This window comes from Pisolithus orientalis, assembly GCF_024613125.1.
Source record: "Pisolithus orientalis strain OTSU chromosome Unknown F5J12scaffold_7, whole genome shotgun sequence".
Lineage (NCBI taxonomy): Eukaryota > Fungi > Basidiomycota > Agaricomycetes > Boletales > Pisolithaceae > Pisolithus > Pisolithus orientalis.
This window is the reverse complement of record NW_026260788.1, coordinates 162642-184949: the sequence shown is the minus strand read 5'-3', so window position 1 is coordinate 184949 and position 22308 is coordinate 162642. Positions and strand designations below refer to the sequence as shown.

At 46.1% G+C, this 22308-nt stretch overlaps 4 protein-coding genes across 4 annotated transcripts; 1 reads left to right on the top strand and 3 right to left on the bottom strand.

Moving 5' to 3' along the window:
- Positions 1–237: 237 nt before the first annotated feature.
- Positions 238–3766, bottom strand: F5J12DRAFT_765497 (AAA domain-containing protein; the record flags this gene model as incomplete). Its single annotated transcript, XM_051742177.1, has 17 exons — positions 238–571; positions 642–670; positions 732–771; positions 823–961; positions 1017–1060; positions 1115–1397; positions 1453–1913; positions 1965–2063; positions 2117–2168; positions 2218–2360; positions 2411–2685; positions 2736–2922; positions 2980–3034; positions 3086–3201; positions 3250–3385; positions 3431–3496; positions 3558–3766. The coding sequence occupies 17 exons, from the start codon at positions 3764–3766 to the stop codon at positions 467–469; spliced, it is 2439 nt and encodes an 812-aa protein (XP_051602061.1). The 3' UTR covers positions 238–466.
- Positions 3767–5837: 2071 nt separating this feature from the next.
- On the bottom strand, positions 5838–7142 carry F5J12DRAFT_781101 (uncharacterized protein; the record flags this gene model as incomplete). Its single annotated transcript, XM_051742538.1, has 9 exons — positions 5838–5966; positions 6033–6172; positions 6235–6255; positions 6316–6402; positions 6492–6528; positions 6582–6647; positions 6886–6942; positions 6997–7028; positions 7115–7142. 9 exons carry the CDS (start codon positions 7140–7142, stop codon positions 5838–5840), a joined length of 597 nt encoding a protein of 198 aa, XP_051602060.1.
- Positions 7143–17685: 10543 nt separating this feature from the next.
- F5J12DRAFT_781099 (uncharacterized protein) lies at positions 17686–18986 on the bottom strand (the record flags this gene model as incomplete). Its single annotated transcript, XM_051742537.1, has 4 exons — positions 17686–18359; positions 18411–18646; positions 18779–18878; positions 18914–18986. The coding sequence occupies 4 exons, from the start codon at positions 18984–18986 to the stop codon at positions 17686–17688; spliced, it is 1083 nt and encodes a 360-aa protein (XP_051602059.1).
- A 411-nt stretch (positions 18987–19397) lies between these two features.
- Positions 19398–20709, top strand: F5J12DRAFT_781098 (uncharacterized protein; the record flags this gene model as incomplete). The annotated part of the gene is made up of 5 exons (XM_051742536.1): positions 19398–19481; positions 19701–19762; positions 19895–20322; positions 20401–20447; positions 20608–20709. The coding sequence occupies 5 exons, from the start codon at positions 19398–19400 to the stop codon at positions 20707–20709; spliced, it is 723 nt and encodes a 240-aa protein (XP_051602058.1).
- Positions 20710–22308: the final 1599 nt, after the last annotated feature.

Here is a 22308-nt window from a genome sequence, read left to right as displayed (position 1 = left end):
GAGGCTGGTCCTCGTGCTATTCGATTGTGATATTCTTTACCTTCGTCACGACACGCACGCTCACGCTCACATTGTATTCATTCATTAACTGTTATTCTTCTGCAAGGTTGACTGTTGTATATAGCCTCTCGATTCGTAAGGTACTCGAGATTGGTTACTTCCGTTGCAATGTACAAGTGGTTGATTTGATGCTGGATTTCTCCGTTTGCGTGATTGGACGGCCGATGGCCAGGCTATCCTTCTGATGACATAGGTACATTCAAACCAACCACATGTACTGCACGCGTTGCTACCTGTGTTATTTGGCTCGTACCCTAAATTCGTTACCATCATGATCTTCATTACTCGCGCTGCGGGCCTGCACATAGATCACTAGCCACTTGCAGGCCCACACATTCCCCATTAACTGCGGACCTTGCTGTGGCCCTGGGCTGGGAGTTTGATCGTGACTGCAGTCCACATCAGTCTACACCTCTGCGAATCTCACGTCTGCATTTGCCTCCAGCCAAGCGAGCCACTTCTTCAAATACCCCCCGCCGTGTTGGACTGTCGACGAATCGCCTACGACACACTTATTGTTGTCGAAACCATTGTATGAGCGTCAAGTGCATCGCGAACAGGATACTAAAACCACAGCTTACCAAGTGTCTCTTTGCACGTGTCATAGCAACTTAAAGTGAGAAGTGTGAGTGCCAAGATGCCAAGCAAGGTTGACCGCTAGTCCGACGCACCGTTAAGCCGACGTTTCTCTTTCAGGAAACCAACCTCGCGCTAAACCAAATTGTTAACAGAGCAGGATGGACAACGGTTTTTTAAAGTGACCTTTTCATTGCTTCGGACAAGACTGATGATCACCGCATCTTTCTCGCGGCCCTGCATACCATCAACGGTACCAATCTCAAGCCCGGGACCATAGATGGGACGCAGAAGGGACGTTAGGAGGGTCACCTGTGCCTGGTACCTATCAGAAACATGTGTTAACACGGCGTAAAGCTGCAAGAAACGAGCTGGCATACGGCGTGATGATGGCTATCTGGGATGGATGCAAGCCAGCGCCGGCCTATGCCCATATGGTTCATTTCCGCGATGCATGGAGTAGCGAAACTCCACTCACCAGTCTCTCGGTCCACGCCTTGACGACCGTAGCCTCGTTCTCATTACACCGACTACCTTCATCGCCGTCCCCTTCCAACCTTTCAAAGTACTCGCAACCTGCAGTATCGAAAAATATAACAGGCGTTCTGAGAACCTCCTTGACAGTGTCGTCATCCTCGGATGCGACGAATGCACTCGTGTTAGGCAAATCTTGCAGAAGATGTGATGAGACGGATTCGTGTGACTTTAGTTTGGAGGCGTAGAGTGTTTTGGAAGGGAACTCGCATATCTGAGCGTGCATACTGATAAAGGTCCACATAAACAATTTAGCTGAGCTACCTCTAAATAAAAGCATACCGGTATTGGATGTTAAGGAGACGCTTGATTCCAGGACCATACATTTTCTCTAGGCGGTCAAAGAGTGTGGCCTCGAGCGTACGCGGGGGCCGGAGGATGGGCCGCTTTTCGGGCTTCTTAGGTCGTGCGGGTTTTGTTTCTGTCTCGTCATTCACAGGGGTAACATCCTCCTCTGCAATAAATTCATCTCCCTTGACTGAATCTGAGTCAGAGTCTGTAGAACTGGAGAACTCCTGTTCCCGCGCAGCTTCCGTCTGGATTGCCTGACTTTGAGGCTTTTCGGTAGTCTTTGCGAAACTCTTGTTCGTCTTTTGCTTAACTTCAGGTGAACCTTTCACTGTCGGACCTTTGGCTCTACCGTTTTTTCTGCGCTTATCAAGAGATAGGATGGTAGGAGGAAGTTGCATCGGGTCGCCCGCCAAGATGAGTTTCTTGGCTTTGAATATAGGAACCCAGCACACCTGTTTCTAAGATTGGACATATATCAGAAGGAGTATCGTGAAGTAACATACGACTTCCATGGCCTGTGTAGCCTCATCGATGATGACTACGTCAAAGGTATGATTCTGAAGCTGCCTGCTACCCGCCGTGTGGCATGTAGCAAGAACAATCTATTGACTGTCAAAACGAAGGGACAATGACCTTCTCATGAGGAATCGCGCACTTGGGATTCTCCGAGGACTGCCTTCACAACACCGCCTTCTCGTTGGCGGTATCTGATGACAAGATGAGGATTGAGGCTGTTCCCAGAGCCGAAATACCTACTCCTTTCTCAGTGCTCTTACATCCTCCCACATCTTTTTTCTCTCAAGCCCACGTGGTTTCTTGGTACCCTTCCCCTTACCTTTTCCAGCCAGAACGTCCAACGCCGCATCTATCTCTGCTTTGACGTCCTTTGCAAGCGCTGCCTGATACCGGTTGTCACGTTCCATTTTCGAAAGCGTAAGGCTAAACATACTTGGTCACTGCGGCTCGCCTTCACCTCTAGCGTTGACTCAAGTACTCCCTCGTTCGCCATCACCCTTGCTGGATGTCCGATACGCGTAACTTTGAGTGGATCCCCTTTTCCTTTATCAGGTGCGGGGAGATCAAGAAGCCGCTCGAGGATATTGTCGACTGAAAGGTTAGATGCTCCACACACGAGGACACGAGTCGGATTCCGTATACCTGCCTCCACAGGGGTGGAGGTAAGCTGCCTAATGACTTCTATGAGAGCGTGGGTCTTGCCAGTTCCTGTACGGACGGGTCAGAATGTCAGAAAAATATTAAATAGTACAGGTTACCTGGTGGGCCATGGATGCACGCTACTTCTTTAGCTGCGAGAGCAAATTTAACTGCTCGTTTTTGGCTCGCATTTAGGGAGGGGTCATAAAAGGTGATATCATCTGTGTACGTTGGTTTGGACGGAGGCGACATTCCGAGCAGCACGCGGATAAGAGGCGTCAACTGGTAATCGGTCTTATCATCGGGCTGGGAAGAGTACAGTGAACGTGCAGTTATCAAACCATCAATCCTTCAGTAGCCCACCTTGCGAGAGGAAGGCAGTACGGTCTTCTCGAGTCGATCGAGAGCCTTTTCCATCCTAGTTTGCAGACCATTCGTAACGGAACAAAATCATCGTCGATAATCTCACCGGTCATATGTGATGCTGTTGGCAAGCTTGACAACACGACAACGATCGGGGAACTCTACGTCTGTATCTCCAGAGTCTGGAGGATCGAGCGCTATGACAATCCGGGTATCCGTTACCTGAGGAAGCCTTGAGATCACAGTATTGTTAGAACTATTAAATCCTACCTTGTACACCACTCCCTCTGCTGATCTGGAAGTCTTCGCGTCGGTATCAGCGTTCTGTGCTTTCTTTGTCTTTCCAGCTTGCTTTTTGGGCAATGCTAGAGAAAAATTTTCCTCGACGCGTGCAATATCTCCAGGCCTACTATTGTCAGATCACGAAAGATGTGGACCAGTCACCAAGTACCTGAACGTATGAGGTGGAAACAGCTGTGAGGAATGGAATGCCGCAGGACGCTCTAATTCGACTAATCTGCGCCTCTTGACTAAGTTCACCTGTGCACCGCTGCTACAGTATCGGTTGGAGAACGCACGTCTTTCCACCGAGTCCTATACCTGCAGAGACCACACCCAAACTACCCAACGCAAGCCCCTTCTGCTCAAGAAGTCGCGGGGTGCAATTTGTGAGTAATAGAGACGTGCGTTCAATCTCGGCTTCACGTTCGAGGGAGAGAAGAGTTCGTTGACGCGATATGAAGGCCCTAAGTGATTCCGCCGTGTCGGACGACGGATCTGAGGCCATGATGATCTCCCTAACCAGCGATATTGTTCCAATAAAATGGTACCCCTTCACCCCAGCCTTGGAAATTCAGGTGTCGATTTCAGTTGAATGGGCGACTCCGGGTGGAGAAATCTGAACGTGGTGATCCTTAGTGATCATGAAGGTGACGTCCACTTGTAAACCCTAACCCCAGACTGGGGTTTCATATGTGGCGCTGTCAAGCCGTCGTACTTGACTCAACTGAGGTTAGATTCGTATGTAATAGGCCGGATTCCGGGACGCCGCCAGGGCTGAAAAAAATCGTGTTTCTACCAGTCCACGCTGGCGGTAATGCCTGGTAGTGCACGTCCGTCCTTTCCGATAGCAGCGATAACACAGGTTGATCTTGCGGTGGACAGTGACTCATGTGCAATTCTGTATAAATTAGTGCACAGCGAATATTCATTTGAGAGTGACCATGCCACCACGGAGGAGGACTCAGCGGAATGTGTCCCTCGTCTTTGCATTTGCCAGGAATGGTACTGAATCTGATTCCACGTCCTAGACTTTTGTGAACAGTGTAGAGCACGAACTTTCATGCCACTTCGTCTACCTTCAGCTTCAGCCACCAGGCAATGTATGTACAATATTGCTGTGCTTATTATTGGATGGCTTGTAGAATGGAACATGACCATAACCCTCTTCAATTATAACTCTGTTAATGACGTTCCTGTCCAAGACAATATTCCTCTGCTACCATGCCCTGACACTCCATGGAAAGTACCAATATAATCAACCCACTAACCCATCTGGTTCAACTTGCCACCTTGATACCATCAACATATGTGAGAATTGCATCAATGTCTCAACCATTACCCAGATCTGTTTTGGGTATGAACACTGTTGCCTTGTTTGCACTCATGGTGTCCAGTGGATGGCTGGAGGGTTTTTGATATATAAATGTTGGTTGCATTGCAAGAAGTGTCATTGAATTTTGTCAAACCCACAACTGTCAATGGCAAGGAACTCAATGGACACTATTTTCAACTGCATTCTGATCATCATTGCTTTGTGTTGCAGTATGTGGACTCATGTATCCTCACAGTAGGTGTGCACATCTCACCCATTCTTCAGGCTTGTCATGTATTCAGTACATGACTTGCTACCTGAGATTAAACAATTTATGGATCTCTTGCTAGACTCAATGCATGTATCTAATTGTTGTTGCAAGGACAAGCCCTCCACTGAAGATGCCATACCTGAGTTTCCTGAAGGTGAATTTGTGCAGGGGCCACCTGGTGCAATGAATGGCATGGTACATATTGCAATCCTGTTGGGATGCCAAAGAGAGTGTGGGCCATACATAATGCAAATCAGCAAATTACATTTGTAGTGTTAACCACAGAAAAGGGTGGTCTAAAACACAATGGACCAAGTAGTCAACACAAAGGCTTTGTATGCATGACCATTGTCAACAAGGTCACTTGTGAATAAGCATATTGTTCACATACCAGTCAATGATGGAAACCCAAAAATGCCAGTTACATGTCCAATTAATTCTTCCCCCCTTGTCCATTCACTGAAATATACCATGCATTGACTGCCATGAAGTGATATGCAACCATGGTGATCATGGCAAGAGTACCAATACAGGGCCCTTACATGTGTACTATGCATGTATGTATGACATCACCAGGTGACATCAAGGGTAGCCATATGTATACCTCAAGGTGAGAGTCTGGAAGAGTCTAAGACAGAAGAGGAAAGAGCTGTAACCTGTGTTGATTAGATGATGGCTGTATGATAAGATCAAGAGATAAGACAAAAAGGGAAAAGATAAGATAAGAAAAAGATGCATCCATTACAGCATAGCATTGAGAAGATGGGCTCAGCAATGTGATGTACATTGTATGTTGAACTAAGTGAACTGCAGAGATTGCATTGCTAATGTCATGCAATCCATAACAAATTACAATACTTGCAAAACAATACCAGAGGACAATCCCACAGATCTGGCCTTAGCAGCCTACATCCTCCTATGTCCTGTCCAGTTTTGACTGGGCATCAACTACTATACACATATTTCACTCTTGCACTTGGAGTTCAGGAGTACCTATGTAGGTAGTACTGCAAGTTCATCATCATGCAATTGCTGCTTGACCATCTCATTATACCTCACTTCCTCAGTTAGTGTCTCCCATGTCCATATATGGCTCACATCAAATCCATTCTCTTCCAGGTACTGAAAGAACTTAGAGGGGTATCAGTTCATGCCCAGAGAAGTGAAGGATGACAGAAAAAAGCATACAGCTTTGTCTTCAGCTTTCAAACCATCATCTGTAATTGGCTTTACCAAGAAAAATGTCACCACTGCACTGAGAATGGTGAGGCCACTACCAATCCAGAATGGACCAGTATTGCCCTTTGCAGTTTGTGAACCACCAAAGGCTAGATGAACATGTTCCACCAGGTGAGTAATTATGCCTCACACCAAGCACATTGAAACCCACCATCAACAATTTGTGGGAAGACTGTAGCAATTAGAAATCAGTCACTAGAGGCAGACCAAATTCAGCTTTGCATAGACATACCCCATGATCCAATGAATGCTCCAACTTTTCCAACTGCAGCTGCAATGCTGTAGAATTGTCTGTGGACAGCCATGGGACTGGTTTTTGCTACAAGAATATGGAGGCAACTGCCAGGACCTTTTTCATAGCATATAAGCAGACCAGTCAACCACACCATTTGACTCTGTTGGGCTCACCAACTTCACCAAGACCAAGGAATATTCCATAGATAACCTGTATAATACTTAAAAAGTTGCTATCTGTCAATTCTAATTCAATGGGCTTACTGCAAATATGGCAATATGATTAGAGAGTAGGCTACACATGGTACCCATGGTAAAACCAACAATGGCCTGCAAGAGCAATCCAACAATCTGATGAAACAAGATCTGAGTGTACATAGGCCTGGCAGTCTGCACTACATCACTGTCTTCAGATCAAAGCAATCAATAAGGAATGTGCCAAACACAGTTCCTGCAACAGATTCAGTTCATAGAGAACCAGAAAGATTAGGTAAAAAGACACCTGGAACATAGAACAAACTACCACAAATCAAGATGATACCCCAGGAGTAAGAGCAAACAAGCTTACCTGATGACAACAGACCACCCAAACACAATTATCAAAGATGAACTGCCCCCTGTGATACTACAATTTCAATGAGGTCCAACCCTCTGTGGGTGACAAGCCACATAAACTTACTTGTTCATAAACATGGAAGAATATATGCCAAACTATGGCCAATCAAGATATGTCTGTCATTCTTAGAAAGAGAGACAACATACAGGATACCTGCAAATCCTGTGTCAGTGTCACACACCCCATGAGCCATTAGCATGCACATACATGATGAAATCATAAATGAACCTTGCATTACCACACTGTTTGAATATCAAGTCATCATGCTGAAGTCAATATGAGCACCCACCATGTGTTACACCTGCATCAGGGGTCTTTCCTTTTTTGACTTCTTGCAATCATGTGTGTCATGTGCCTCCTCATGTCCTTAATAACTGTCATCATTATGGGTGTGTCTATGCTCAACAGAACCCTTGGATCCCTGGCAGTTGTGGTATTTCCAATACCCTCTGATACTGTGCACTTGTAGGTGATCTGGTGTTCCACCCCCATCTCTGATGAACAGTCAATTTCATATTTTGTCTCTGACTCATGTTTGTTGCTCTGATCATTTACTTCTTGCTCCAGTGTCAGGCTCCTTGCTGCACATTGATTGTGCAGTCAGTATAGCCCTCATTTCCTTGCCTACCTCCATCTTTGACACTGTATGACTCTTTTCTGTTTCATTGTTTACTGCTGCAGATACTTACTGCCTCAATGGTGCAACTGGTGTGGTACTCTTGTCCTGAGGTATTTATACAGCTGTACCATACCTTGTATCCCCAGTTTTTCAATAGCTTGCAACTCAGCTAATTACTTTGCTTTCATCCTTGTTCCCTCCCTGTTGTGATCTCAGAAGAACTCACCAGTGGAGCAAACCTCTGTTGGACTTTCATGATAACTGAGCCATAGGGGTTATGACAAGTTCAGCCCATAGACTCCCCCTTGCACCACTCATGACTAGTCCATTTGATAAAGTCACTCAGCTTGGGTGTAACAAAATCAAAAAACTCAATGCAGCTTTCTTGGACTTGTTACTCCCTACATGTAAAGTAACCTGTCCTCAGTTTCTGAACTTCAACAAACTGCTCTCACAATCTTTCCAAAGGCTTGTTCATCTCCCTACACATAAAGACTAACTTGCATCTGCTGTTTCCTTTGTGACAAACAAATATGGAAAAGCACCCCTCCCACCTTAACCAAATTCACTGCTCTACAGGCAGCCATTAGGCTTTAATAGATTGTCTCCCTAGAGCTGGACTTGTGACTCCCTTCATAAAAAGCCACTTGTCCACCACCCAATCCCCATACTGACAGGCTTCCTTTGGAATATAAATCCTCCCTCAGTCTTTGTTGTCACTATCCATCAAAGTGTCAAACCCTTTGTGGCAGAAGCCCCCAGTTCCCCCTAGACTGCTCATTGGTAGAGGCCTTGGAGTCAATCCACCCCTACCTCTGTTACACCAACAAGGACCTTCAGTCACTGCCACAAACCCTTGCTTATCTTATCCCAGTTGGTCCTGAGAAACCGAAGTCCAGCTTAGTTCAGAGGAAGAAGACCAGAAATTGGATACCTCTCTTGGATCAGTCCTCAAGGAAGAACAGGAAGAAGCACAAGGAAGTATGTCCATGACTCAAGGTCATGGAGAGTCTGTTCTGGAAATGCCCCCTTGTCAATACTCCAAGGCAGAGGTGGAACAGAGAATGGAGGAACAATGGGCACAAATGACAGAGGATTTCCATCAGTCAATTCTTGCTAATGACCCATTTCCTTGAGGCCCACCTACTGATGAAGTTTTACAAGAATGGTATCAGCAAAATTTTGGAAAGTGCATTCTTTCCCCAGAGCCCCCTGCTGGTGGGAGCAGTAAGGGAAGAGCACATTTCAACAATGACAATCAGTACCATTACCATGGCCCTCCCAATGGAGGCTGGGAGTTCAACATTGGGTGACCTGGTGAATATGATGGAAGCCACAATGGGCTTTGGACTTGGTTAACCCAAGTGGAAGGCTACTTAGCCTTGAATCAGCATGTTTACAATATGGAAGCCCTCAAGATCTCTTTTGCACTCACATATATGACTAAAGGAGCAGCTATTTCATTTGCCAAAAATTACCAAAATGAATACAAGCTGTTGGACAGGACCATATGCTATCTTGATGACTTCAAACACTTTGTTGAACAACTCAAAGCCACCTTCAAGTCTGGTGATCAAACAGCACTCACTATCCTATGTCTATTGGATATCAAGCAGGAGAAAAGAGAGCTGGAAGCATATATTGCAGAATTTACAGGCCTGGTAAACAAGGCCCAGCTCAAGGAAGAATCTTGTGAAGCCAGAATCTTCTTCAGCAAAGGACTCAACAAGGAGTATCATGACTGGATCATCAATTCCAGATGAATACTGATTATGGTAATCAAATGGATCCAATGTGCCAGTGAAGCTCACACAGCCCTTGCCATGAAGCATATCCTAGAAGGAAAAGAATTGTGATATGAGCAAAGGTTCATTTCCTACCATGGCAATCACCAAGATCCTAACACAATGGATGTGGACAAATGCAAACAAAACATGTGTCAATCCAGTTTGGAAGTCAAATGTTACAACTGTAATGAAGTCAGTCACATCAAGTGTGACTGTAAGAAGAAGCAACTTTCCAATGTTCATATAGTGGTTGTGGAAGATGGTACCAAGACTGCCTACATAGGCAACTGGGAAGCTAATGATGAGGAAAAGAAGTTGCTGGGTTTTTAAAGAGGACTGCTGAATCACCTGCTACAGTCAGTCCTGTTTCCATGTTGTCAGCTAAATGTACTTCTATAGACAATGAGTCCTCTATGCAAATCTGTTCACTGCTCAGATTGGTCATTCTACCTGACTTCAAGGCAGGTATATGGGTGTGCATCAACTCTGGTGCTGAGGTTTCCCTTATTTCTGAAAGAATGGTCCAGAAGCTCAAAATCCCCACTTATTGGGTGGAGCAAAAATTCAAGACCACATCATTCACTGGAAAAGATGAGGAATGGGTCACTTGCAAGGTAACCCTGAAGATGGAAATAAAGGAAAGGACAGTAAGAGTCAAGTGCTATGTCAGTCCCCTAGTGGGAAAGGAACATATTCTCCTCAGAATGCCCTTCCTCAAAGAATTCAAGCCACATATGAACTGGGAAACCAGGAAGATTATGTGCTGGGATGATGGGTTTGTTTATCTGGAAAAGGAGAGGGCTAATGTTCAACAGGTAGTGTCTTTGGACATGGGCAGTAAGAAGGAATCTCCTGGTCTGCCCCCAGAAGTGGTAAAACAGGGATCTGGTGTAACCCCAGAGGTAATAATTAATAAAACTACTTTGTCTACAGAATTAGAGGTGGCAATTGCCTCTGGAAAGGAAGAGGTAACTCTTCTGGAACACTACAAGGTATTTGCCAAGGTATTCACTGAAGATGACATTCCAGCTGCCAAAACATTGACCAGGACTGGACCATGAAATCTGGTTGAAGGATGATTTCAAACCAAAGAAGGCAGCAGTGTACCCAATGTCCCCAGATGAACTCAAGGTCCTGGATGAATTCCTGGACAAAAATCTAAAATGCAAAAAGATTTGGCCTTCTACATCACCACAGGCTGCACCAGTTTTCTTTGTTGCAAAGAAGGATGGAAAGAAACATGGTTGATTCAAGACTACTGCTACCTAAAGTCATTCACCATCCAGGACACACACCCATTACTGAATGCACAGGCATTGTTTGATGAACTCATCAAATCAAAATACTTATGCTAAGTTTGATATTTGTTGGGGTTTCACTAACCTTCATGTCAGGGAAGAAGATGAGTGGAAAGGGGCATTCATTACACCCAGGGGATTGTTTGAACCCATGGTAATGTTCTTCAGACAATGCAACTCACCTCTGTCTTTTCAAAGGTATATGGATCGCACCTTTGAATCTCAAAGAGGAAAGCAAGTAGGATATATGGACAATGTTGTTGTCCATGCCAAGACCCTAGAAGAACTTCAGAAATGTGTATGGGAGTTCTTGAAGATCTGTGAAAAGGAAGAACTGTGCCTCAAGATTAGTAAATGCTGCTTTGAGGCCAAAGAAGTAGAATTCCTCAGAATGATCATCAGAAAAGGCTGTATGGAGACTTTGCCAATGAAGACCAACACCATTTCTACCTGGGAAGCCCCTGACAATCTTATGGGACTTCATTGATTCCTTGGATTCTGTAACTTCTACAGAAAGTTCATCCCTTCCTTTTCCAGCATCACTAGACCCCTACATGAGCTCATGAAGAAGGGAGTGTCTTACCATTGGACCCAGGAGTGTAATGCTGCCTTTGAACAGCTTGAAACCTTGTTATGCTCATCTCCAGTCCTTGCCATCCCCAGCTTTGTGAAACCCTTTGCTCTGTTTACCAATGCCTCCAAGCTCAGAACTGGAGCAGTTCTTGCTCAAAACAGGTAAGACAACAAGTGGCACCTGTGCTCATACTTGTCCCAGTCTCTTGTGGGTGCTGAGCAGCATTACCAGGTCTATGACCTTGAAATGCTCACAGTTATTCAGGCCCTCAAGGCCTTTTGCCCATATCTCCTGTCCCCTGTTGAACCAACAGTGGTCTTCACTGACCACAAAAATCTGGAGCACTACCATGAGCTGCAGAAACTCACCCCTCAACAAGCCTGGTGGGCTGCCACTATCTAATCATATCCTATTCATTTCTCTTGGCAGGCTGGTTGCCTGCAGGTTCCCACCAACACCTTGTCCCAAAAGGGAAATCTTGAGGAGCCCGCCCCCATTGCCACGGTTCTCCTGGAGAACCTTTGGCTTTCAGAGGGGGTGGATTCCCAAATTCACCTCGTTTCACCTATCTTTTCACTTACAAAAATACAAAAACAACAGAAAATTAACTGTCTAACCCGTATTGGTTGTCTCCCTGCATGGATTGAATACAGCAAGACTAACTCAAAGCCTTATTCTCACCCTTCTGAGGAAAAGTCAAAAGAGAAAAGGCTGCTCGATGTTTGCCCTCTGAGGAATCCTGTCAAAGGAGCATGAGGAGTATACACAATCTCCATGGACTTGTATGAGCATGTCAAGAACAACATGTCAAAAGACTCTACAGGTCTGGAACCAAGTGGAAATGTTACCATCACAGACAATGGAACAAAATGATTCAGAACAACATGGTTGTATATTCCCCCCAACCATCAAAAGCACTGCATGTGATCATATCATGATCATGAGTCAGCTGGATGTCCAGGACAAAAAGTGATATTTGCAAAGATGCATAAAGAGGTCTGGTGGGAAGGTATGGGTAAGGATATCAAGGCTTATGTCACAGGATGCCTGCTTTGTCAAACCACAAAGGTTGTCACACACCCACTGACTCTGCCAGTCATTCCCCATACCACTCCAAAAACTGTGTTCCCATTCCAGCACATATCTATGGATCTCATCACAGATCTCCTGGTCTCAGGAGAACAAAAATATGACTCCATTCTCACAGTTGTTGATCAGGGGCTTACTAAAGCCACCCTGTTTGTTCTGTGTCACAAAACTATTGACTCTGTCAGGATCACCCAACTCTTCCACTAATTCATATACTCCTGTTATGGTATCCTGGGATTGGTAATCTCAGATCAAGGACCCCAGTTCATGTTGTCCTTCATGAAGGAGCTGTACAAAGCAATAGGGGTCACCCCCAAGCTGTCCTCTAGCTACCACCCCCAAACCAATGGAGAGAGTGAGAGAGTCAACCAGGAGGTAGAAGGATACTTACATCTCTATTGTGCAGAGGCTTCAAATTCTTGGTCTGCCAAGTTACCCTCAGCCAAGTTTGCTCATAATTCCCAGATCCACTCTGTGCACAAGATGACTCCATTCTCCCTTCTTCTTGGCTATGACCCCTCACCTTATCCAGAAAAATGTCTTACCCCCATCCCCTTAGTAGATGAAAGGCTGGAGTGCCTCATATCAAACTGGGATGTTGCCATCCTCATGCACAAGAAAGCACAAGATCTAATGTGTTTGTGCAGCAAAGGATCTTATGAACTGCTGAAAGTTGGAGATCAAGTTCTCCTGGAAGTCAGCCATCTCAGGATCAAAAACCAGTGTGACAAGATTGTGCCCCAACATCTTGGACCCTTCAAGGTGACTCAGGTGGTATCCCCAGTCACATTCTGATTGGAGTTGCCATCAACCTGGAAGGTTCATCTGGTGTTCCATGCCTCCCACATCCTTCTGTATACTGAAAATAACACTTACAGTGCTGTGCCTGCAGTGCCTCTCCTTGAGTTAGTGGATGATGAAATCAAATGGGAGGTTAAGTCCATCATAAATCACAAAACTGATGTTCACCACAGAAAAAGAAAATACTTGGTCAAGTGGAAAGGGTTTCCCCATTTGTCAAATACTTGGGAACCCAAAGAACATATAAAGGATCATGCTTCTGAAGCACTTGACCAGTACAAACTTGCCTGCCATCTCAGAAATTAAATGGACTCTCCCCACTTGGTCAACACAGAAAATGACTATGCTGACCTCCCCTGCAAATCCCTTTATGACCCTGCAACCAACTGGCCTGGGTTACTCATGCCCACCTATCCATCATCCCCTCCCTCATCCACCAACTCCTGCTTTCCTGAGTCAGACACCTTGTTCCCCATCTCACAACTACCATCCTCCCCTGTTGCCCACCCTCTATGACTGTGTCCACACCAGGGTTTCTCAATCCACCAAGTACCAGTCCCCAAGGCCAGAGTCCCTCAAGGAAGGGACAGTAACCAGTTGGGACAGGGAAAGGGTAAAGGTAAAGAGGTCATTGACCATGACACTGATCAAAGAGGAACCACGACCAGTTCTGCCCATGCTCCCCAGACTCCTGACCTTCACACCACCTTCACAACCTACTCTGATGGTGCCCACTGCACTGCCCTTGATCTCCTTGCAAGTGTTGCCACTGCCAGGGATGATGAGCTGCAACTACCAATTGCAGCAAGTGACTACCCAGACATTGTTAGGGCACTTGACATCTTCCACAAAGGGGACAACATTGATGGGTGCTCACCAGAACAAGTTAAGTATTTTGGGTTGCTGTCTGAAGTCTACAGAGCATCAGACATAATTGGTTGATGCATTGGAAAAATACACACCCAGAAACTTGCTGGCACTGCCCCTTTGTTGGAAGTGATTATGATCAACATGCTTGAATGTGGCTACTCAGAGGTTTTAGAAGCCATCACTGGTGGAGCATACCATTATCTTCATGATCAACAGATCAGCAATTCCTCATGCCTCCAGCTTCTCACCTTCTTGATTGCATCAAGCCATGTGAAGAGAAGCCTGTCCTCAAAATGGACTTGGAGAATAAAGAAAAGGAAAATAAATGGCAAGATCTTGAGCTCATGTTTGTTGACAGAAATACACTATACAAAGAGATTGTTGCTCAACTCGGAACTGGGACTTACAACTCCACTTGGGAGGTTGTACTACAGGATATGACTTGGGCAGGAATCCATAAACACTACTTTAATGCCATCCATGCATCTGATCCACTCCCAGCTACCCCTTTTGTCCCAGTCCCCCTTGACCAACTTCATTTCTACCTCAGAGGACAGACTCCAGTTCCCGATGGCCATCCTCTCTGCCCCCACACCTGCTTCCAGTGCCATTACTTGGGCCATTGGTCCTGTCATAACAGCCAAGGCTCCAAATATACTCTGGCCCTTGAAGAACTGCTGTCTCCCTCATCATCTTCATTGCCTGTCATCGCTTGTACTCACTCCCACACATACACTACTCACAGACCCCTATCTGCCCACCCTGCCAATGCAGCTGCCTCATCCTCAAGGGTCTGAGGACCTTAGAGGGGGGGTGATGTTATGCCTGTGTCAGGGGTCTTTCCTTTTTCAACTTCTCATGGTCATGTGTGTCATGTGCCTCCTTGCATCCTTAATAACTGTCATTGTTATGGGCATGTCTATGCTCAATGGAACCCTTGGATCCCCAGCAGTTGTGGTATTTCCAATACCCTCTGATGCTGCACACTTGTAGGTGATCTGGTGTTCCACCCACATCTCTGATGAATGGTCAATTTCATATTTCATCTCTGACTCATGTTTGTTGCTCTGATCATTTACTTCTTGCTCCAGTGTCAGGCTCCTTGCTGCACATTGATTGCACAGTCAGTATAGCCTTCATTTCCTTGCCTACCCCCATCTTTGACACTGTATGACTCTTTTCTGTTTCATTGTTTACTGCTGCAGATACTTACTGCCTCAATGGTGTGACTGGTATGGTACTCTTGTCCTGAGGTATTTATACAGCTGTACCATACCTTGTATCCCCAGTTTCTTGATAGCTTGCAACTCAGCTTGGGGGTGGTAGCCAGAGGACAGCTTGGGGGTGACCCCTATTGCTTTGTACAGCTCCTTCATGAAGGACAATGTGAACTGGGGTCCTCAATCTGAGATTACTGATTCCAGGATACCATAATGGGAGTATATGAATTGGTGGAAGAGTTGGGCAATCCTGACAGAGTCAATAGTTTTGTGACACAGAACAAACAGGGTGGCTTTAGTAAGTCCCTGATCAACAACCATGAGAATGGAGTCATATTTTTGTTCTCCTGAGACCAGGAGATCTGTGATGAGATCCATAGATATTTGCTGGAATGGGAACACAGTTTTTGGAGTGGTAGATAGGGACTGGAATCCCCTATGTGCAACACTTAGACACACAAGTGAGGATACATGAAGCAGTGCACCACACTCATCAAGCTGGGATGTGACAACCATCCCAAGGACATACTGAATGCAGCCCCTTTGGGGGTTAGTCCACTTGTGATGCAAACTCATAGGATTTGACTTACCAATAAATGCCATACTTGCCAACACCTTGCTGAGATATTGTGTTCCAAATGGACTTTCAGGATATTCATGAGTCATATATTTAAGGGAGAATGTGAAAAAATCACCAATCCTCAACAACTATTTCATGTATTTCACTAATTTCACTAATTTTGCCAAGTAATATAAAACTTCTGCTTTTGTACAATGAAAACCATGTGCAACTTTTCCTGCAGTTGTCCAATACCAAGTTCTGGGGACATGTGAGATTGTGGCAATGATTTCAAACTCCTGCAGAGCCATTCAAACTCCGCTAAAAATTGCGAAAATGGCCTTTTCTGAACCACAGGCTGTCAGTACTATGGAATACTGGTAATAAGTGTAGTATTATGTCCGCTTTTTTGACTACTAGACCATCAAGAGACTGCCCTAAGTGTAGCAATTGTGTTGTGTAGTTAACTGCCTAATAGGTGTAGTGTAGTGTCCGCTTTTTTGACTATCAAGTGACTATCAAAAGTGTAGCATTGTGTTGTGTGGTTACCTGCCTAATAGGTGTAGATCAGATCTACCTGTCATATATTGGAGTGCCATGTGTTGCAGGAAAGAGCCCATGTACCTAGTTAGGCTGTATGACATAGCCAGCAGAGGTCAAGCTGACCTACAAGTTGTCACCATAACATAGGGATCAGCTGTGATTATGTTGTCATGTGTCATTCAGGATTGGCTACAATTATATTTTTAGGTGTCACATGGAGAGGCTTCAAATAGAATATCATCATGTCATAGGGACATATATAGCATAGCCCAGACTAGATCTACATTGTGTACATAGGGCAGACCAACATGACAACACAGTATGTCCAGGGCATACAGCAGCACACAGCAGCAACTCCTGGCACACGGTGGAAACATGATATGCCATTGCACCAAATGCCAGGTGGATTACTGGAGTGGTGAGTACCAGTGGCAAGGACCATCTGAGCATGACTGAGGCAAAAGTGGCATTTTCTTGCATCTGACAGTGTGGTAAGTGGTAAGCCAGTGAAGATGCAAAAGCATATGGCCACATACACTAGTATGTGTCAGCATAGTTTTGCATATAGAGACAGTGTGGGGTAGTGAGGAGAGTGCAACATGCATTGCCAGCAGAACTCACTGGCATGACACAGCAGTAGCAGGCAGGGAGCAGTAATCACTAGTGTGGAGCAGAAGCTGGCAGCATTGAGTGGCAGCCAATGGGAGTGGCTGGCACATGGCAGGATCATGTGGCATAGATGGGAATGGGGTGGTGGCATGGATATGAGGTACTGGCAGGGGGCAGGTGTCGATGGCATCAGGTGGCATATGTGGGAATGGGGTAGCAGTATGGATATGAGGTACTGGCAGGGGGCAGAAGTTGACAGCATTGAGCAGCATAGACAGAGATGAGTGGCAGCATAGTCAGGAATGGGCTGGTGGCATGGATGTGAGGTGCTGGCAGGGGGTGGGTGTCAATGGCATCAGGTGGCATAGAGGGGAATGAGTGGCAGCATACACAGGAATGGTGGCAGCAGGGGTTGGGTGTCACCAGCATTGAGTGGCATAGACAGGAATCAGCAACATCAAGCACTATTCACTGGTGGCATCAGCATTAAGCAGCATAGGCCATGATTGCACAGCCACAACCTGGGTCAGAGGGTTAAACCCTTGCAATTGTGCAGGACATATGTGGCAAGTACCATGCATGATTTGAGGGTGCTGCCAGTGTGCACTAGCTTAGCTGTACCAGTGTATTTATAAATTGCAAGGCCAGTTGCCTGGCCAGACTCAAATGGGATGGCACACACCAGAGAGACCATATCTGCACCATGTAAAGCAAAAGCAGGTGAGGATGATCATTCTCAGGAATAGTGACAATGAAATGGTAATAGTACATGCTATGGACATGTTAATCTACATCCATCCAATTAGTGGCATCCTCATCATCAGCATCATCGCCACCAGCATGGTCAGCAACTGCCCCCAAAGAGACATAGATAGGGGGCCAGGCTTCTCCTACACCAGGGGTGGATGAGTATGCAAAATGGTGGGTGGGCAGCAGGAAAGTAGAAGGGGCTAAAAGCATATCACCTGGGAGGTTCTGGAGGATGCTGGTATCAACTGCAACCTCCTGGACCATTGTAGTGGGCACAAGGTCAAGTATCCTTGCACCATCAGTGGGAATGACTGCTTGATGACTTGTAATTGCAAAGCTGATGGGGGAGGGGTGGGAGGGTCCAGGTGCATCAGGTGAGGAGTGTGGCAACAGGTACAGGTGCTGGCATAAGGCCTTGACAAGATTGCAAAGTATCTGCAACTTGGTCTGGGTATCTGCAAGGGCCTGCTGGGTATTGGCAAGCTCACAGTGGGTATCTAGGAGATCTTGTGCCATCTCCATATGCTGCTGCCACAATGCTGCAATCTCCTCTTCCATATGCTCCATGGGGGTAGCATTGGGGGTCACTGGGCAGGCTGGGGTAGTGAGATGGCTTTGGGATGTTGCCACCCCCCAGGATGCTGGGCTTGATGTCTGCTGACCTGACTGCCACCAAGATGGAGTGACAATGACCATTCCATTGAAAACTATGTTAGGATCAAATAAGAATAGCAGAATGAAAGAAATGGAGGACTTACTTTGCCTGCAGGAGCTTGGAGTGGCCAAGGTGGTTGTCTTGCCAGTGGTAGGTGTCATACTTCTAGTGGCTGCCCACCACTTCTGGGTCTGCTGTGCAGGAGTGGTGGGTTCTGAGGATATTGCAGCTGATGGCCCTGGTGAAGGGCTTTGAGGATGGTATTGGCTGGGGGGATGGGTGGCTGTGACAGTTTGGGGACAGTCCACTGCTCCATCAGGTGCCTCAGTTGCAGCATGACTGCAGGGTCACCTTGACTGTGACCATGCAGCCTTCACTCCAGCAAAGATACTGCACCTGTACTTCCAGCAGCTACACTGCCAACATGCAGAACCTGACTTGACCACACATGGCAGATTTTTCTCCATGCACCTATCACATTGGTCTTCTTCAGCAACAGGCATATAGCCAGTGGCAGGGGTTGCAAGAGCTGCAATTGAGTGGCTGTGACTGGCAGATGCTCCAGCAGTTGCTGTTGAAATGTCAGCATCACTTGCTGCCACTGACCTTGTATGCTTCTGCAGCCTTCAACTTCTGGGCCAAGTGCCAGTAGGAGCAGCACAACTGGTTGATCAGCCATGGGGTTCTTCCAAAGTGTCAGCAGTGGCAGCAGCAGTGTCACTTATCTGAAGTGGTTCTAATGGAACTGTGTGCCCTTTACCCTTATTGATGGGCCTTCCAATCTGGTGCCATGGATGGTCCACAACATCAGCATCCATTGCATCTCTGATCTTGTCAAAGTTCAGCCACTCCTTCAATGCTGTAAGCACCACTGGATCTCTCATAATCATTTCAGTGGTGATGATGTGGGTGGGGATGGTGAATTTTGAGGGCAGTTCCTCAACCAAAGGGTGCACACAGGTCTGGAATGTTGTAAATATCAGAGGATAAATAGATCAGCATGCCATGAACCAACTGTTCCCAAATGACATGCATAGCTCTTTTCCAGTATTGCTTGTTCCTGTGGTCATGGAATGTCAAAAGCTCCACCATGACTATGTCTGCAGCATTAGTGACTATTTCACATGGGAGAGCAATGGAGGGAGTGGTGGCAGTGGTGGTTTGGGATGTTTCAGTGTGTTGGGACATTTTTGTGGAAGTGGGGTACTGGTGTGAGAGCAGTGCAGTCAAGTGATAGTTGACAATTGCATTGGCAGCACAGCTGCATTTTATATTTTCATGAACCATTGTGCTGGCATCAACACTGGCTGGTAGACAAACAAGCCCAAATAGCCAAATCTGACATTGTGACACAATTGAACAATATTTCAATCAACTTATCAACATTCTGCAGATCACTGAATATCATGGAGCAAAAGTCAGTAAGGTGGAGGCTGGGCAGTCCAGATACTTGATGTAAGTAGTCATTATAACATACAACTGTCAATAACCTTCACCAGTCATCTCCCCATGTAAGAAACCTTGGGTATTGCCAGGTGCCAATGATACAGATATGGCCATAGATGAACCTGAATTTCTACCATTCAGAACAGCCACAAATGCTGTGGCTTGGGGCCATCAGCTAGGATTGCCTTCATCCTCCATGCTGCCAAATGCTGGCCCTTCCCAGCCATTGCTCAGCATGCTTGCACCATCTTGGGACTCCCCACCACTTTCACCAGAGGTGCAGCCACCTGCTGCTGATCAACAATGGGAGGCATGGCAAGCAAGTCATTCCATGCCATCCTTGGCCACCATTGCACCCAGCTGGGATTTACCAACATCTTCCCTGGCAGTCTCACCCCCACCTAGATTGTTGCCAGCATCTGCACAAATTCCACAGACTGCACCATCTCCCATGGAGCATGCATGTATGGATGAGCAGTTAGATGGTGTGGCAGCCTCCAAGCCACAGCCCATCCTGGCTACATCACAGCAACCATCTCCATGGCCTACAGCCACCAATGCCACCACTGGTGAGTGCCATGTCATCTCTTGTTGCCACCAGTATTAAGTGTATTAGCTCACTTTTTGGCACTGCAACATTTTGCCAGTGACTTGGGTATACAAGGAATTCATGATGAAGGGCCAATTACAACATGTAAGTTGTTTTATGATATCCCTTGCATATATATCAATCATCTGGCAGTGGAAAAAGCATGGTGGCTTGCAGTTCTTCTCACAGGACCAGCTGATGAGCACCTGCCCCATCTTAACACCACCACTGATGGGCCAATCATTGTGGCCTACAACCACTACAGAAATATATTGGTGGAATCAAGCATCCAGTTTCACCTGTTGCTTGCAAGGAGAGCACAGCTGGCAAGGACTCAGCAATATATACAAGATTTGATGACCAGTGATTGGGATGGTGAGGATGAATTGGAACTGGATGAGGATTTATTGTAATTGTAGCTATTGGTTGTCAAAATGTAGTATCACATTCCATGGCCATGTAAAATACCAATGCTACTCAGTGTCCAACTGCCACCATATTTGATCAGAGCCCATCACCTATGGCTCTGGCCATGGTTGTACAACCAAGTCTGAATTGCCTGGAAATGGTAAGGACATGCCAGGTAATCAATGGCAGGTGTGCCACACCTTCTTCTTCCAAACCCATTCATGTGTTTTCAGCATCACATTTGCATCAAGGTTCTTTATCTTGTTTCTGAGGGTTAACATGATGGAGCTCCTCTTGTTTCAGTTAGCATTTTTCCATGACTCTAGCTCAGCCTCAAGAATCTCAATTTTGGCTGGCTGAAGACTGGTCTGCTTTTATGGTGGGGAGGGTTCAGTGTTGTCAGAGAAAGAGTCACTTTCATAGTCACTGGATGCCATTGAGGATTGAGGTGCTTGTGTGCAAATTTTCAGGGGACAGCTAGTACAATATCTGTTGAAGAGAATAGACTTTTCCAGCATTCTCCCATGTCAATGAAGGTTACATTCCAGTGTCTAGTCCATTCTTGCATGCCAGTTGATTGGACAGTTTCCCAAAATGGCTAAGGTTGTTAGTCAATCATGAGATTTCCATCCCTGAGCCATGTGCAAAGGTGGTGCCTCTCAGACTTCATGGATCTGAGATCTTTGGTAATTGGGCAATGTGCATTGAGACACTGTGGATGGTATAGGCACTATGGGCATGATGTAGGACAAGGCTTTTTGCAAGTGCTCATTCATTTCATTGATCTCTAGGCAATGTGCAGGTGCCAGCACTGAAATCATGTGCCAGATCATAAGATAGCATTACCATAGTTGGTGGTCAGACCTTGCTAGCATGTGTCAGCTGCATGTATTTGTTGTGATCAAAACCCTTCTGCATTGCAACATTCATCATGGGGAAGTCAAAGATTGCACCAGTGGGACCTGCTACAAGAGTGACCCAGGTGACCTGGCAAAGAGTGAAAACCACCTGAGGATATAGGGATAAGATGCTAAAAGTAGCACCCAGAAAGTGGGTGCCAGGCCATGCAACTCAGCCTCCTGTGCAGCCTGGCTCTGTTATCCTGGATCACCTGGACTGCCTGTTGGATGATGTTGGTGAACAACTGCCTTCCAATAATGATGTATTGCCTGCAACACCTTCTAAACCTCAGAAAAGTCAGGTGTGTGGAATGCTGCATTGCCCAACAAACCTGCAATGACAGTGTCACACAATTGTAGAATAGTTATCTGCAGCAGTGGCTGCCACACCAACAACATTATCTAGCCATCCTGTTGGACATGGAGGCCCCACCTGAGCCAAGGGATTGTGTCCTGTGTGGAGCAGATGGAATTTTCTGGTGCACTGAGTGTGCCCATTGGCCAGTCTTCTGCACCATGTGTTGCTGGGTAGAACACAAGCACTGGGCATTCCACAGGGTGGAACAATGGAATGGAACATTCTTTGAGGAATCATCCCTGCAGCTGGTAAGTAGCTGAATCATGAGGGTTGTTCCTGTACTTACCATTCAGGCTGGTTT